Below are 17,417 nucleotides of genomic sequence, written 5' to 3'. Positions count from 1 at the left end.
GTAACAAAAGTCTACTTTCTCTAGGGGCAAGTAAATGGAGCTAATATTCAAGTTAGCATCAAGCCTTACATGCTCAGGATGCGAAATTCTTCCATGCATACCAAGAGTAAAGTTTTCCAACTCAGTGTGGAGGCCGCACTGATCTGGTTCATATTTTTGATACAGTAAATTGATCTTTTCAAAATCATCTAGGACTGGTTTCAGGAATGTGAAATAAAGCTTGTTGGTAGGGTCAGAATACATTGAAAATAGCTGTCTCACAACACATCTATCACAGGAAGATGAAGCCATTTCGAAATGAGTTTTTAAAGAATCACACTGATCTAAAAGCCGCTTTACACTACTACTCCTTGCTAGCCATCGTGTTCCTGACAAAGGGATCAGCTGTAAGGGATCTTTTCCATCATTTATCAGTCTGTAAATCTCTAGATAACTTGGTGAGGACCTGTGGAACCAGCTGTAACTTTCTCTAATCATGAAATCGATGTTGGAAGGCAATTCATCAGATGCATGAGATGAACAGGCCAAGTGCAAAGAGTGACATGTGCATTTTATGAGAATCAAATGTGGAATGTCCTTCTTCATCAGAGTGTAAAGTGAGTGATGAGCTCCACACAGATTTGATGCCCCGTCTGTGCCAATGGCAAAACACTGCCTCAAATCAACTCCAATACTACTAAAGTAATCTTTGAGGTGTTGATACAAGGCTTCAGAAGTAGTGCTTGTGACTGAAATTAGTCCTAGAAACTGAGATGAAATCCTATTGCATCTAGCATTATAATATCTAACACAAACGCACAAATGCTTCTCACAGACAATATCAGTTGATTCATCTATGATGACAGAGAATGGAGACATTTTTAGACCCTCAACCTGTTCATTAAGCAGGATTGGTGATATGACTTTCTTAGAGCACTGCACTTCGTTCTATGTAACCGCAAATTGCTGGAGCTCGCACTTGATGTTGATGGCATTTCTACTTTCAAGAGTTCACTCAGATGATCAATTGACTGAATAGAAGAATGACATGCTACATATACAGAGAGACGAATTTAAAATCTACTAAGTTTATCTTCCTTCTTTGATAGAACAGACTTTATGTTCATCTGCTTGTCACTTACTTTCGATACATTTTGTTTGTGTTTTAACGACTCACTGTGGTTTTTTTTTTAATCCGTTCTTTGAGCTCTCATATCCGTTCTACAAACTTTACAACGTGCCTTATTTCCATCCTCTTTCACTTCCGCTACCCATTTTCCAAACAGGGGATCTTTTGACCAGGCAGACTGAAACGTTTTCGAGTAGTTTGACCACCTCTTCATGTCTAGATCTGTGGAGCTCGCAACACTATGATCCTCAATCGACCGTCACATAGGCTGACTAATCGAATACGTACATTTCGTACTGAGCCTCTGCGGGCCGAGATGCGAGCGGGACGATCTAGCACGTTGAATACGTTCCTGTTAATTTTCATATTCGAATACGTACATTTCGTACTGTGGGTCTGCGGGACGATCTAGCACGCTGAATACGTTCCTGTTAATTTTCATCCTACGTAGCAGTCTCAAATCGGACTAGGGTTGCCTGGTTGGTTTTACCAAGAAAAAAATGCCAACTGTCGCCATAAAATATGCCAAAATTACTTCCTGAATGCAGAATTAATCCCTACTCTATTAGTCTTCATGAATACAGAAATAATAACTACCAGTATTCTCATTAGTAGCCCAAAAGTAGCCCAACTTACTTCAAAAGTAGACCAAAATGTCGCAAATCGTAAAACTCAAATTTAAGTCGCGCCGAGCTTTCAAAAGTAGCCCAATTTGCGACTTGTAGCCCAACTGGCAACCGTGCTGCCGCTAGGTGGTTATGGCGTCCCCCCTCCCCCCCCCACACACATACCCTCGCTTCTCCTACCCCTACTTCCTCCCCGAATCATGCACCAATCACACATCCATCCACGTTACAAATCATTTCACATCCCAGACCAACCATCCAGGCACACCATGCAACACTCATTCATGCTCTTTCGCCACAACAACAGCAATAATAATAACAATAATAATAATAATACATACATATACCAAGGCTTTTTCCCCCTTACAAGGGAGGTACCCAAAAAGGAAAAGGCATAAAATCATTACCACCCATTCCATCCCTGAATACACTCCACACCCCGCCACCCTCCCTCTTATCTTAGCATCTCCTGGATGACGGGTCATCCCTGCACCTTGTCCACTGCCCTGGGTCAGAAGCAGTGTCGCAGGACACAGCACATCCACAGCAAGGCCGCTTCATCAAATCGGCGACCCCCCTCCCCGTCCCCCCATTCATAAAAGGAGAAGACGGGGAGAAATCCCTTCGGGCTGCGTCAAATTTTGCTCACAAATACTACCTCATCCCCCACCATTCCATCTCATGCATCACATCATCATCCATATACAACCATTCTCCATTCACCCGTCTTCTGTCCTCTCCCGTCCTTCCTCAACAGACATTCCCCTCTTCCCCAAAGCCCCCTTCACCCCATCCATCCACCTCATCCTAGGACGTCCCCTCATGTTCACTCCCTCCACATCTGCCTTCCATACCTCTTTTACTAGTCTTTCTTCATTCATTCTTTCCATGTGTCCAAACCATCCTAATACTCTTTCATCAACCCTATCTCCCAACTCCCTTTTCACCCTTGTTCTCCTCCTCACCTCCTCATTTCTCACTCTATCTAGCCTAGTAACCCCCATCATACTTCTCAGACACCTCATCTCAAACTCCTTCTCTCTTCCTCTTATGTTTCATGTTTCTGCCCCATACAGTGCTGTTGGCACAATCACTCCTTCATACAGTCTCCTCTTAGCATCCATTTCCAAATGTCTATTCCTCATTACACTTTTTAATCCACCAAGGCATTTACTTGCTTCTCTCAATCTACATTCTACCTCCACCTCCATTCCACCTTTTCCTGCTACATTTGCACCCAAGTATCTAAAACTATCTACTTCCTCCAGTCGCTCTCCCTTAATGCTCACTTCCAGTCTGCTGCCACTTTCACTAATAATGATGATGATGATAACTTCCTCGAATTCTACAACACAGCCATCTCAAATTATGACTAAAGAAAAAAATGTAGATTTAATATATCTAGACTTTGCAAAAGTTTTTGATACCGTCCCTCACGAAAGACTACTTACTAAATTAGCTTCACACGGAATAAGTTGTAGCCTATTAAATTGGGCTAGTAATTGGTTGAATGATCGAAAACAGAGAGCTGTCCTCAATGGCAAAACTTCTAGATGGAAGAATATTACGAGTGGAGTTCCTCAGGGTTCCGTTCTTGGGCCACTTCTATTCATAGTACCGGTATATATAAATTATATAGGCTATGGACTAAAATAAATTGTCTCTAAATTTGCTGATGATACAAAACTGTGCGGAATAGCAAATGATCACTTAAACCAATTAGATATTCAAGAATATTAGAAAAAAAAAATACAAAAATAAATGTAGGAAGGGGTGTCCCTCAAGGAAGTGTTTTGAGCCCGATCTTATTGCGTGTACACTATATAACTCTCACATTTCGTTAGAAAACATGGAGTTGACTCCAATTTTTATGCAAATGCCAACAGTTGTACCTTTAGCTGAATGATGCTGAAAACACTGAGGCTAAACAAAGCAGAATCATGAAAGACGTAATTGGATGAATTCCAAGTAATGCTGAATGATAACAAAACTTAATGTCTGATTGTAAGGAAAAATTATCTCATATATCTAGTCATCGAATTATATGAAAACATTATGATGGCAGGAAAGGCAGTAAAGGACGTGGGAGTGCAACTGATGAAATTAAACAGGTGGTAAGAACAGCAGGGTATCAAACATCACATTCATCAGGAAATACCTAAATGGAACCACCATGAAGATGCTTGTCCATAATCACTTAATTAACAAACTTAACTACTGCAACTCATCGTAGTATGGGCAACCAGACTATCTCCTAAAGTAACTACAACTTGTTATGAACAGAGCTGTATGGTTAATAAAGGCTCTGGGCCCTCACCAAAGGATAATACTTGGATACACTTATAAACTTGCATTAGCTATCGATCAAGACACGCATAGTCTACAAAAATACCCTCTAAGACATAAGAAACCTGGCAGTGGCGGGTCCAGAATCAAAATGTGTGTGGGTGTGGGGGGCTAACTTGAAGTTTGTAAATATTGATGACACTTTAGGGGAGAGCTAACCTGAATTTTGTAAATATAGATGTTTTTAAACAGATGTATTCTGTAGCACGGTCACAATTACTTTGAATATAAATTGAAGTATATGTCATCACTAGTTTCTATCAAAATATTTGGCAAAACACTGAAGTGTTTTATCAAATACTGGGAAATTTTCTGCCACTTTATTACTGCAACAACATAGATTTAATATATCTAGACTTTGCAAAAGCTTTTGATACTGTCCCCAACGAAGGACTACTTACTAAATTTGCTTCACACAGAATAAGTAGTAGTCTATTAAGTTGGACTAGTAATTGGTTAAACAATTGAAAACAGGGAGTTGTTCTAAATGGCAAAACTTCTAGATTGAAAAATGTTACGAGTGGAGTCCCTCAGGGTTCCGTTCATGGGCACCTTCTATTCATAGTATAAATGATATTGGCCACGAACTGAAATATATTTTCTCCAAATTTGCTGATGATACAAAACTGTGTGAAATAACAAATGACCACTTGAACCAATTAGATATTCAAGAAGATTTAGACAAACTACAGCAATGGTCTGAAAAGTGGCTAATGAAATTTAACAAAAGTAAATGCAAGGTTATGCCCATAGGTAAAAATGACAGTACAATTACGAGCTATTTGGAACTTTCATAACAAAAGTGGGTAGTGAAAAGAACCTCGGCGTAATTATCAGTAACGATCTCAAATCACCCAAGCAGTGCATTTCAGCCTGAGAAAGCAAATAAGATTCTAGGACTGATTGCACGATCTTTTGACTTCAAAAGTCCATCTCTCATTTACAAACTATATAAATCTTTAGTTCCTTCACATTTGGTATATGCTTGTATGGTCATCGAATCTTATTACAGACATTGGTAGATTGGAAAAAGTAAAACGGTAAGCCACAAAGCTGATTTCCCCTCAAAAAATTCATATGAAAATCGATTAAAACATGAATCTATTTTCTAAAAAAAAAAAAAAAAAAAGTGACCTGATATAGGTCTTTATGATTTTAAAGGGAATTGACGGTATCAAAAGCGACAACATTTTCATACTGTATGAGAATCAGACAATAATGATCTCAAACTGTCAGGAAATACATTTAATTTGGATGTGGATAGAAACAACTTCGGCAATTGTGTAGTTTATGAATGGAATAAGCTCCCGGCTAAGGCAGTGCAATGTACATCTGTTTGAAGCTGTAAGGTTCGTTTAGATAAATACATTAACAAGATGTTGTAATTCCTGTCATTTGTTTCATACTATTATTTATCTGCCCATTCATTATTGTAATAACAAATGGACACATAAGTAATTACTTACTAGTTACCTGTTTATTATTCAACTTTACATACCAGTATTTGTTTTATCATCATTTATACTATTTTTTTATATATTTATTATTATATTTTTTGCAGACCTAGTTATGGACCAAAAGGTCTCCTGTCTGCATGCTCCTCCTTTGTAATCCTTTCTCCGACATACCAGTCTACACGAGGCAGGTTTCTCGACCCTTGCTAAGAGGTAATGAAAGAACAAATTTGGTGAGGGCTTCAGCCCCCTCCCCGGATCTGCCACTGAAACCTGGTAAGGTATCTACTGCAAGACTTTCATTTAGATACTGCTCTGACACCAAGCCACAGTGAAGAAAAGCATTGCTTTTATGAGTCTAGAGTTAACCTTGAATTGGGCTTTGAGCTTTGGAAAAGTGTCCCATTGTTCAACGATGACTTACCTGGGAATGTTGAAAATGGTGCCGCCAGCCTCACCTGAAAAAAAAAAACACCCTCTGTGTGAAGGGTACGCAAGAGATTGCTAATGAGAAATGCCTAGTGTACCGCCATCATGTGTTCTGTAAAATTCAGTCAAATTTTAACAAGGTTTCTATTTATGTTTAATTGAAAGGAAATTTCTCTATGTATCAGACCACACACACATATATAACTTGATATAAAGAGATGGATTGGAGCCCAAGAACAGCTCCAGTTTTGAATAATTTAATTAGGGGAAACCGGTTACAGGTCTGTGAAAGATAAAACTATACTCTGTTCATGCCTTTTAGTACTAATTTTATGGTCTCTCCTTAACATAGTTATAAAAATATTTGTGTGTATTCATGAATAATTGAAAAAAAAAATGCATTTTAGGATAATAAAAGATATTCTAACATATATATTATTTAATTGCAAAGTGATTATTTGATGTACCATGTAGAAAATAAGATTATACACTTTTATCTGGCATATGTTATTGCATGTGATTTATATTGCTCAGAAAATAGTATGAATATACATCTATGCAAAGCCTTGGTGAGATCAGTAATAGAATATCCATGTGTCTCTCTCAACACTCTATCAATAAACCAACCTAATAGCTTAGTAAAGTACATTAGAACTAAACAAGAAGTAAAAGAAAAAAGGCTAACTGGCTTAGCTACTCCAAATGAGTACACAAGGTGTGTCGTCCCCTTCTTTTCGTTACGCACTACCATTCCTTTCCAAACTTAAACACGACCATCAGGCAGTGGCTCTCTTTCTGGTCTACTAACCTCTTACCTAGTTCAAAAAATAAATAAATAAAGAAATAAATAAGAAAAAAATAAAAATAGATAAAAAAAAAAAATCACATGTATGAATATCAAATACATTTTACATATTTTGAATCACTTCAACAACCAGAATCTCTATTAGATAAGGATAACACCTAGATGAATATTTATAAAAGAGGTAAGAGAAGTATTTGAAGTCATTTAACTCGGAAATAATGTGATGTTGAGGAACATGATTGACCATTGACCACAAAGCCTCCTTATTTACTTTGGATCCAAAGTGAGACTTGAAGACTTCTCCAGATTTACTTCTCCAGTATTTAAAAACCACCATGAAGCCTTAATTAATCATTTTGTAAGAAAACTGCACATTTACACAGGTCACATTGGAAAGGCTACTCTCCAGTGTGGACTCTTCATATGATGTGTGAAATGACCCTTCTTTTGAGAAAACGGCATTGCACAGGTCACATTAGAAAGGCTTCTCTCCAGTATGGGTCCTCATATGCCTTTTGAGACTACCCTTGTGTGAGAAAGCTGCATTGCACAGGTCACACTGGAAAGGCTTCTCTCCTGTATGGATCCTCATATGTTGTGCGAGATTAGATTTTTGTGAGAAAACTGCATTACACAGGTCACACTGGAAAGGCTTCTCTCCAGTATGAGTCCTTATATGCTGTGTGAGAGTACCCTTATGAGAAAAAGCAGACTTGCACAGGTCACACTGGAAAGGCTTCTCTCCAGTGTGGGTCCTCTTATGCTCTGTGAGATGACCCCTATATGAAAAAGCTGAATCGCACAGGTCACACTGGAAAGGCTTCTCTCCAGTGTGGGTCCTCTTATGCGCTGTGAGATCAGCTTTTCGTGAGAAAGCAGAATCACACAGGTCACACTGGAAAGGCTTCTCTCCAGTGTGGGTCCTCTTATGGTCTGTGAGATGAACTTTTCGTGAAAAAGCAAAATCACACAGGTCACACTGGAAAGGCTTCTCTCCAGTATGGGTCCTCATATGATGTGTGAGATGAGCTTTTCGTGAGAAAGCAGAATCACACAGGTCACACTGGAAAGGCTTCTCTCCAGTGTGGGTCCTCATATGCTGTGTAAGATTATTTTTACTTGAGAAAGCAAAATCACACAGGTCACATTGGAAAGGTTTCTCTCCAGTGTGGGTCCTCATATGCTGTGTAAGATGACCCTTTTGTGAGAAAGCAAATTTGCACAGGTCACACTGGAAAGACTTCTCTCCTCTGTGGGTCTTCATATGCTCTGTGAGATGAGCTTTATGTGAGAAAGCAGAATCACACAGGTCACACTGGAAAGGCTTCTCTCCTATATGGGTCATCATATGGTTTGTGAGAGTACCCTTTTGTGAGAAAGCTGCATTGCACAGGTCACATTGGAAAGGCTTTTCTCCTGTATGGATCCTCATATGCTTTGTGAGACTATACTTGTGTGAGAAAGTAGATTTGCACAGGTCACACTGGAAAGGCTTCTCTCCTGTGTGGGTCCTCAGATGTTTTATGAGAATACACTTTCGTGAGAAAGCTGCATTGCACAGGTCACACATGAATGGCTTCTCTCCAGTGTGGGTCCTCATATGTTGCATGAGACCACTATTTTGTGAGAAAGCAGAATCGCACAGGGCACATTGGAATGGCTTCTCCCCAGTGTGGGTCCTCATATGACTTGTGAGATTACCCCTTTGTGAAAAAGCAGAATTGCACAGGTCACACTGGAAAGGCTTCTCTCCAGTGTGGGTCCTTAAATGCTTTCTGAGACTTTCCTTATGTGAGAAAGCAGAATCACACAGGTCACAATGGAAAGACTTCTCTCTTGTGTGGGTCCTCATGTGCCTTGTGAGTTTATCCTTTTTTGAGACAGCAGAATCACAGAGGTCACACAGGAAAGGCTTCTGTCCTGTGTGGGTCCTCATATGTTTTGTGAGAACACCCTTATGTGAAAAAGCAGATTCATACAAGTCACACTGGAAAGGCTTTTCTCCTTTGTCATTCCCCATATGTTGTGCGAGAGAACCCTTCTGTGAGAAATCAGAACCACACAGATCCTGTGTGGGTCATATGACCTTTGAGGTGACTTTTGTGCTATCTGAGATCACCCTCTTCTTACAAAGTGGAAGCACACAGGTCACACTGGAGAGGTTTATCATGTAATATCTATGATGATCAGTGATATAGCTGTGCTGCAGATGTCACACTTTTTCATAGTATGACACATGGAATCTACAGAGAGCTCTTCCTTCCAAAGCAATGGTCATAGATACCATCATCCTGGAAAAAGATGTAATTAAAAGACTGACATCTAACTCTTTGAAATTGTGTAATACACTGTAATAAGATGATGGATTTTTCAGATATAAAGCATTTCATACTAAAGTGTCTTTGTACCTAAACAGACCTTTTGTACATGCCATCACCTAACATAACATAGAAACAATAACAGATATGGTGCTTTGACATATTGTGATCTATTTTTTCATTAGAAACATGTTGAAAACCATCCAATAGCTACAAGCATACTCTCCTCACCACGGCCAGAATTACTTGAATTTTGCTCTCTCTTTGTTTTCCTCACATCACAACATTTGGAAGTGGGGGAATGGCCCAGCTGGCCGCAGCAGAAATATTCTGACATACTCCATAACATTCCATGTTTGGGCTCACAAGACCTCAATCTAAACATGACCTACTCTAGGGTTTATTCAGTTCATCTCACTCAAATTTGTGATGCAAGTTGCTGCATTGTTTAAGATACACTGGTAGGTGGTGTACCTGTGTTATATCATTTTTTGTCAAATGTAATCAATAAAATTGATCCAAGTAGTTGTAGAGGTACTTTCCATATTTTTTCTTGTCACACTTCCTAAAATACCTGTTTGTCTACTAGAAAAAACATACATATAAGATAGACCCACTAGAACAATCTCAGCAATAATGAAGTACTCAGTTAAGAACTGCTATCAAAGGCAAAATCCATTTGAATGTGGAGGTAGTGAGAAGACAATGTATAATGTGAGAACTAGTGCTTTAACATTTTTATGCTAAAGGTTATTTAATCACAGAAGCATGATATACACAAACCCAGTCATCTTTCAGGATGCCTGTGACATCTCCCTTACTAGTTGTGACACTTTTATGATAATTACAAAAAAGAAAAGAAGAAAAAAATCTTGTTCTCTTTGTGCAAGTATTATCTCAGTTTAGAAAATGCCCCTGCCTATCAACTTTAATCAACATGAATTTGAATGTTCTGCAAGCTTTGGGCTCATTTGAGCATTTACCACATCACTCCTTCTAAGATATGCACACAGATCATAATAATAGTATGGACGGATGTACTATCATCAGCACTTGCATCCAGTACATTGGTTGGATAGTGCCTTGTGTCACAGAGTTGATCTGGCAACTGTGTACTTGTTTACTTTGTAGTGAAACAATATTAATGGGTCGGAGCACCCACTAATAAAATGACCAGTTTACCATTTTCACGATTTCCATTATATCTATGAAGATGATATCATGGGTGTGTACATATATATATATATAATGCTCATATGATCAAACAGAAAATCAGTGATCAATACTAACAGCAGCAGTCAAGTGGTGGCTGGTGACATGCACATCTCATTATGTTTACAGTGTTTTAGCTCCGTAACACCACTTCAGTGGCAAAATGAGTTCAATCTACGTGGCAGACTTCCCATTTCTATACAACAGTTTTTATCTTCTTGCTTCTTACGAGTGCAAGTTGGGAAGCTCATCAAGATTTTACAAAGGATTACAAAGGAGCATTTCACATCTGCTCTCCTCTTTGCTTCCTTTATCTTATGCTTAACTTTTGAAAGTAATAAAAAGATGTTTTGGAAGGAAGTTAAATGGTGTATAGATAAACTCAAAGTTAATAAAACACCAGGGCCTGACGCTTGGCATCCAAGAATCTTAAAGGAAATTAAAAATGAGATTGTTGTTCCATTAGAAATTATTTTCAAGAAATCCATCATATCCGGAGATGTCCCAAGAGAATGGAAGCTAGCTAACGTTACTCCCATACTCAAAAAAGGCAACAAAAAGAAACCAAATAACTATAGGCCTATATACAGTTTGACTTCAAACGTAGGAAAAATAATGGAAACTATCATCAGAGATGCTATCGAACATCATTTAGAAAGTAACCGTCTGATAAATGATAGCCAGCATGGTTTCAGACAGAAACGTTCTTGCGTGACTAACTCGAATTCTACAACACAGTTATATCGAATTATGACAAAAGAAACAATATAGATTTAATATATCTAGACTTTGCAAAAGCTTTTGATACCGACCCACACGAAAGACTACTTACTAAATTAGCTTTGCATGGAATAAGTGGTAGCCTATTAAGTTGGACTGGTAATTGGTTGAATGGTCGAAAACAGAAAGTTGTTTTAAATGGAAAAACTTCTAGATGGGAAAATGTTACAAGTGGAGTTCCTCAGGGTTCCGTTCTTGGGCCACTTCTATTCATAGTATATGCAAATGATATAGACCATGGACTAAAATCTACTGTTTCCAAATTTGCTGATGATACAAAACTGTGCAGAATGGCAAATGATCACTTAAACCAATTAGATATTCAAGAAGATTTAGATCAATTACAGCAATGGTCTGAAAAGTGGCTAATGAAATTTAACACAAGTAAATGCAAGGTAATGCACATAGGTAAAAATAACAGTAAGTACGATTACAAGTTATTTGGAAATTCCATAACAAAAGTGGATAGTGAAAAAGATCTCGGCGTAATTATCAGTAACGACCTCAAATCATCCAAGCAGTGTATTTCAGCCTCTGAAAAAGCAAATAAGATTCTAGGACTGATTGCACAATCTTTTGATTTCAAAAGTCCATCACTCATTAACAAGCTATATAAATCGTTAGTTCGTCCACATTTGGAATATGCTGTTTCTCTATGGTCACCGAATCTCATTAAAGACATTGACAGACTGGAAAAAGTACAACGGTGAGCCACAAAACTGATTCCAAATATCAAAAATAAATCATACGAAAATCGACTAAAACATATGAATCTGTTTTCCCTAAAAAAGCGTAGACTCAGAGGTGACTTGATACAGGTCTTTAAGATTCTAAAGGGAATTGACAACATCAAAAGTGACCAAATTTTCACATTGAATGAGAATCAGACAAGAAACAATGGTCTCAAACTATTCGGAAATAGATTCAATTTGGAAGTAGGTAGAAACAACTTTGCCAACCGTGTAGTTAATGAATGGAATAAACTTCCTGATCAGGTAGTGCAATGTAGTTCAGTTCGAAGCTTTAAGACTCATTTAGATAAACACCTAAGCAAGATGCTGTAATGATTATAATTCATTTTGTATTATTTGTTTTTCCTTTGTTATCACTTGTCTGTTTGATTTTCATTTATTATTAGTTATGTGTCAATTTATTATTATTCACTGTTTACCTGTTTGTTTGTTATTCAACTATACCTATGCATTTATTTATGTATTTTGTTTGTTGCATACATTATAATAGTTTTTTTTTTTATGATTTTTTTTCCGCATCCGACCTAGATATGGACCACAAGGTCTCCTGTCGGCATGCTCCACCTTTGTAATCCTTTGTGAGGATGTTTTTTGGGCTTTTATGGATCTGTAAAGGGCTTGCGACAGGGTGGACAGGAAGGCACTGTGGGAGGTACTGCAGATATATGGGATAGAAGGAAAGCTGTTAAGAGCAGTTAAGAGTTTTTATGAGAGCAGTAGAACTTGCGTTAGGATTAGAAATGGAGAGAGTGAATGGTTTGAGGTAAAGGTGGGACTTCATCAGGGGTGTGTTATGTTGCCCTGGCTGTTCAATCTTTACATGGATGGGTTGGTGCGAGAGGTGAATGCAAGGGTAGTGGGTCAGGGGTTGGAGATGTTTAAAGAAAATGGAGAAACGTGGGAGGTGAGCCAGTTGTTGTTTGCCAACGACACTGCACTTGTAGCAGGATCAGAGGAGGGATTGAGGAACTTAGTGAGAGTTTGAGAAGGTGTGTGAAAGAAAGAAGCTGAAGATAAATGTGGGCAAAAGTAAGGTGATGAGATGTACAAGGGGAGAGAGTGACAGTAGGCTGGAAGTGAGCATTAAGGGTGAGAAACTGGAGGAAGTTGATAGTTTCAGATACTTGGTGCGAATGTGACAGGAAAGGGAGGAGTGGGGGTGTAGGTAGAATGTAGATTGAGAGAAGCGAGTAAATGCCTTGGTGGATTAAAGTGTAATGAGAAATAGACATCTGGGAAAGGATGATAAAAGGAGGTTATATGAAGGAGAGATTGTGCCAACGGCAATGTACGGGGCAGAAACATGGAACATGAGAGAGGAAGAGAGAAGGAGTTTGAATGTGTTTGAGATGAAATGTCTGAGAAGTATGATAGGGGTTACTAGGCTGGATAGATTGAGATATGAGGAGGTGAGGAGAACAGGGGTGGAAAAGGAGCTGGGAGATAGGGTTGATGAAAGAGTATTGGGATGGTTTGGACACTTGGAAAGAATGAGAGAAGAAAGATTAGTAAAAGAAGTGTGGAAGGCAGAGGTGGAAGGAGTGAATATGAAGGGGCGTCCTAGGATGAGATGGATGGATGGGGTGAAAGGGGCTTTACAAAAGAGAGGAATGTCTGTAGAGGAAGGATGGGAGAGGACAGAAGATAGGGGTGAATGGAGAGGGGTTGTGTATAGATGAGGCTGTGATGCATGAGGGGGAGTGGGTGGGGGTTGGGGGGTGAGGAAGTATGTATGAGAAAAAATTTGATGCAGCCCGAAGGGATTTCTCCCCGTCTTCTCCTTTCCTGCATGAGGGGACGGAGAGGGGGGGGTCGCCAAATTTATGAAGCGGCCTTGCTGTGGATGTGCTGTGTCTTGCGACACTGCTTCTGACCCAGGGCAATGGACAGGATGCAGGGATGACCCGTCATCCAGGAGGTGCCAAGATAAGAGGGAGGGAGGAGGGTGGAGGGGAGTGGAATATATGGGAAATGAAATGGGTGGGAGTGATTTCTATGCCTTTTTCTTTTTGGCTACCCCCCATGTAAGGGGGAAATAGCCTTTGGTATATGTATGTACAAAGGAGCATGCTGACAGGAGACCTTTTGGTCCATAACTAGGTCAGATGCAAAGAAATTATAATAATGATAAGTACATACATAAATAAATAACAATTATAATAATAAAAATAATAATAAATAGGTAAAGCTTAATCAACAAACAGGTAAATAGTAAATAATAATAAATTGACAGATTAATGATATTAAATGATAATCAAGTAAATAATAATAAAGAGACAAATAATAACAAATACACAAATAAATGGAAGGCATTACAGCATTTTCCTTTGGTGATTATCTAAATGAATCTTAAAGCTTCGAACTGAACTACATTGCACTGCCTCTGCAGGAAGTTCATTCCATTCATTAACTATGTGCTTGAAGACCTGTATCAAGTCACCCGAGTCTATGCTTTTTTAGGGAAAACAAATTCATATAGTTTAGTCAATTTTCATACAATTTATCTTTTATACTTAGAATCAGTTTTGTGGCTCACCATTGTATTTTTTCTTAATCTGCCAATGTCTTTAATGAGATTTGGTGACCATACAGAAACAGCATATTCAAAATGTGGACAATCTAATGATTTACATAGTTTTGTTAATGAGAGATGAACTTTTGAAGTCAAAAGATTCCACAATCAGTCCTAGAATCTTATTTGCTTTCTCAGAGGTTGAAATACACTGCTAAGATGATTTGAGATCGTTACTGATAATTACGCCAAGATCCTTTTCACTATCCACTTTTGTTAATGAATTTCCAAATAACTTGTAATCGTACTTACTGTTATTTTTACCTGTGCATAACCTTGCATTTATTTGTGTTAAATTTTATTAGCCACTTTTCAGACTATTCCTGTAGTTTATTTAAATCTTCTTGAATATCTAATTAGTTTAAGTGATCATTTGTCTTTCTGCACAGTTTTGTATCACCAGCAAATCTGGAGACAATAGGTTTCAGCCTGTAGTCTATATCATTTACAGATACTATGAATAGGTGCCCAAGAACGGAACCCTGTGGAAGTCCACTTGTAACCTTTTTCCATCTACAAGTTTTGGCATTTAGAACAACTAGGCTTTTGATTGTTCAAACAATTATTAGTCCAACTTAATAGGCTGCCACTTATTTTGTGTGAAGCTAATTTATCAAGTATTCTTTGGTGGGGGATGGTATCAAAGGCTTTTGCAAAGTCTAGATATTTTACTCACAAAAATGTTACAATCTGCACACTGAATTCAAAGTGAACTCCATATATTCTTGACTTTTGTACAGAGAAAGACAAGATGGAGTCTCATTCCCCAATAAGAATGTAAAAACAACGGAAGCAAACAAGAGAAATAAATTCATAAATATAAGAATGCTTGCCAGTCTTAATTTATTCTTTTAAATTGCTATTGACATTAATATTAATTTAAAGTATTATATTTAAGGCTCAAAATACTCATAATGATAAGAACTTGCCAATCATATGGGTATGAATTGTAGTTGTGAGACCTGACCAAACCTAACCTAGCCCCTTGGTAAATAAAAAATGTCTTGTCATTTGGTCAAATAAAACAAAAAATCATAATAAAACAACAAAATGTTTGATGATCAAACAGCACCAGAAAAATATGACGTCATCAGTCCTTCCTCGAGGAGGACTGACAACGTCATATTTTTCTGGTGCTGTTTGATCATCAAACATTTTGTTGTTTTATTATGATTTTTTGTTTTATTTGACCAAATGACAAGACATCTTGTCATCGGAGTTGAATGGGTTAACATTGTTTTTTTTCGGTAATTATACCTGAGATTCAAAGTACTTGGATTAACGAAACCTAACTGATGATATAGGTAATTGCAGTTATGAGACTGCCATACATCTTGATAAATACCCACACATTTACCCCTCCTCAAAATGACAAATACACTACCAAATGGGAATTGAAGTGTAGGAAATTCAAAATCAATGTGCATGAACTAAACTACCTTACCACTATATGATTTACCTTACAAATTCAAGAAGGCACAACTTGTTTGGCCTGTACAAAACACAGCCATGAAAACAGGCTCTTCCGATAGCTGAATGTGCGGAACTGAAGATTTGGCGCGCTTCTTCTCACCATACTTAAATAAACAATGCCAACGAGTTGAAAAATCATGGAGTAAAATACGAGGATTAAAAGGAGATACTGACTATGATGGATCAACGGCAGGGAAAATATTTTTCGGTAAAGCGATAATACATGTTAAAAATGAGAAACTACAAAACAAAAACTAAGGGAAACAAGATGAAAGAAACTGAAGGAAGCGGACAGAGTATATGTAAAGAAAAGTCACAAAAGAAACGAAATTACAACGAAACTCTTTATAGACAGTTCGACTAGGAAATAGTTATATGTATGTGTGCTAAAGCACATCACCTCAAACATCAACCTGAATATGAAGACTGAAACTGCGGAGGTGCAGGTTTTCTATTTTCTATATATTTTTTCAGTTTTCCTATTTCTACTCTTTATTCTATTTTCATATTTCATTTTTTATACTTTATAATATATATTCTATAATCTATAGGTTACATTTTCTTATATTTTGTATCAATATCTTATATTTTTCTACCCATGATATATATCTATATCTATATATCTATCTATCTATATATATATATATATATATATATATATAAATATATATATATATGTATATACATATATATATATATGTATATACATATATATATATATATATATATATATATACACATATATATACACATACACACTGATGCAAATTCCTGGACAGTGGAAGAAGGTGGTAGATGAGGTGGTGTGGGTAACACGCACCTTAAGTGATTGATGAAGGGAGGGGGAAGATAGCTGCAGTTGGGGAACCGAAGTCCAGGCGATTTGTATCACATCTCGGGACCACTCGCCTTCCCTCCAAGGCAAGCGTGAGAGTAAATCAAAGAGGGGGGAGGGGTATGATGGGACAACTCATTAAGTGAACCGTCCTAGGCTAATGAAACCCAGAACTCCTATTGTGAGTTTTAATGAATTTAAATAATTAAACACTAGAAATATATCTTGGTTAAATAAGGGTTTTAACAGTTGGATTTCATACATACATCCTATCTATTCCCTGCACGCGTTCCTAGCTTAAGAAATTGTTAATGAATTAGTACTTAATAATTGTCTTGCTTGTGGAGACGTCTTCAATTAGCATGATCTCCTGCTGAGCTTCGATCGGCACCGCTTCGTTTGGTGGGGGCGGGGGGTGGACGGCCTGGGCGCGCTGTGATGGGGGTTGTAAGTCACTTCATCGGCGTATTCCCGGTCAATCGCACTACACTCAGAGTTTTTGCTTGAGGGGTTTATACCCAAATAATCGACACTCGATTTGCTCACGAGGAGATAAATCCCCAACAGTCACATGAGGGAGGAAAGGACACTATTGGTCTTCCGAGATCGAGCGGTCTGACCTCCTTTGATGACCTCGATGCTTAGACTGCTTGTGTCCTGCGGCAGGTCAGGTCACGATGTCCGCTAGCCGGCTTCCGACGTTGCCA

General features: G+C 38.1%; 2 protein-coding genes across 2 annotated transcripts in view; both read right to left on the bottom strand.

The window, feature by feature from the left end:
* LOC143030369 (SCAN domain-containing protein 3-like) overlaps positions 1-858 on the bottom strand; it is a 996-nt gene extending 138 nt beyond the window's left edge. Inside the window, exon 1 of the mRNA XM_076193519.1 lies at positions 1-858. This exon is cut by the window's left edge and continues 138 nt beyond it. Coding sequence (XP_076049634.1) covers positions 1-858 — 858 coding nt within the window.
* Positions 859-6,347: 5,489 nt separating this feature from the next.
* Positions 6,348-15,937, bottom strand: LOC143030741 (uncharacterized). Its single transcript, XM_076193944.1, has 2 exons — positions 15,867-15,937; positions 6,348-9,059 (listed from the first exon to the last, which is right to left on the bottom strand). Exon 2 carries the CDS (start codon positions 8,786-8,788, stop codon positions 7,244-7,246), a length of 1,545 nt encoding a protein of 514 aa, XP_076050059.1. The 5' UTR covers positions 8,789-9,059; positions 15,867-15,937; the 3' UTR covers positions 6,348-7,243.
* Positions 15,938-17,417: the final 1,480 nt, after the last annotated feature.

This window comes from Oratosquilla oratoria, chromosome 12, assembly GCF_046742065.1.
Source record: "Oratosquilla oratoria isolate Oo_2021 chromosome 12, ASM4674206v1, whole genome shotgun sequence".
In the NCBI taxonomy this organism is placed as follows: domain Eukaryota; kingdom Metazoa; phylum Arthropoda; class Malacostraca; order Stomatopoda; family Squillidae; genus Oratosquilla; species Oratosquilla oratoria.
Note: the sequence above shows the minus strand (reverse complement) of the source record. Positions and strands in the feature narration are given on the sequence as shown.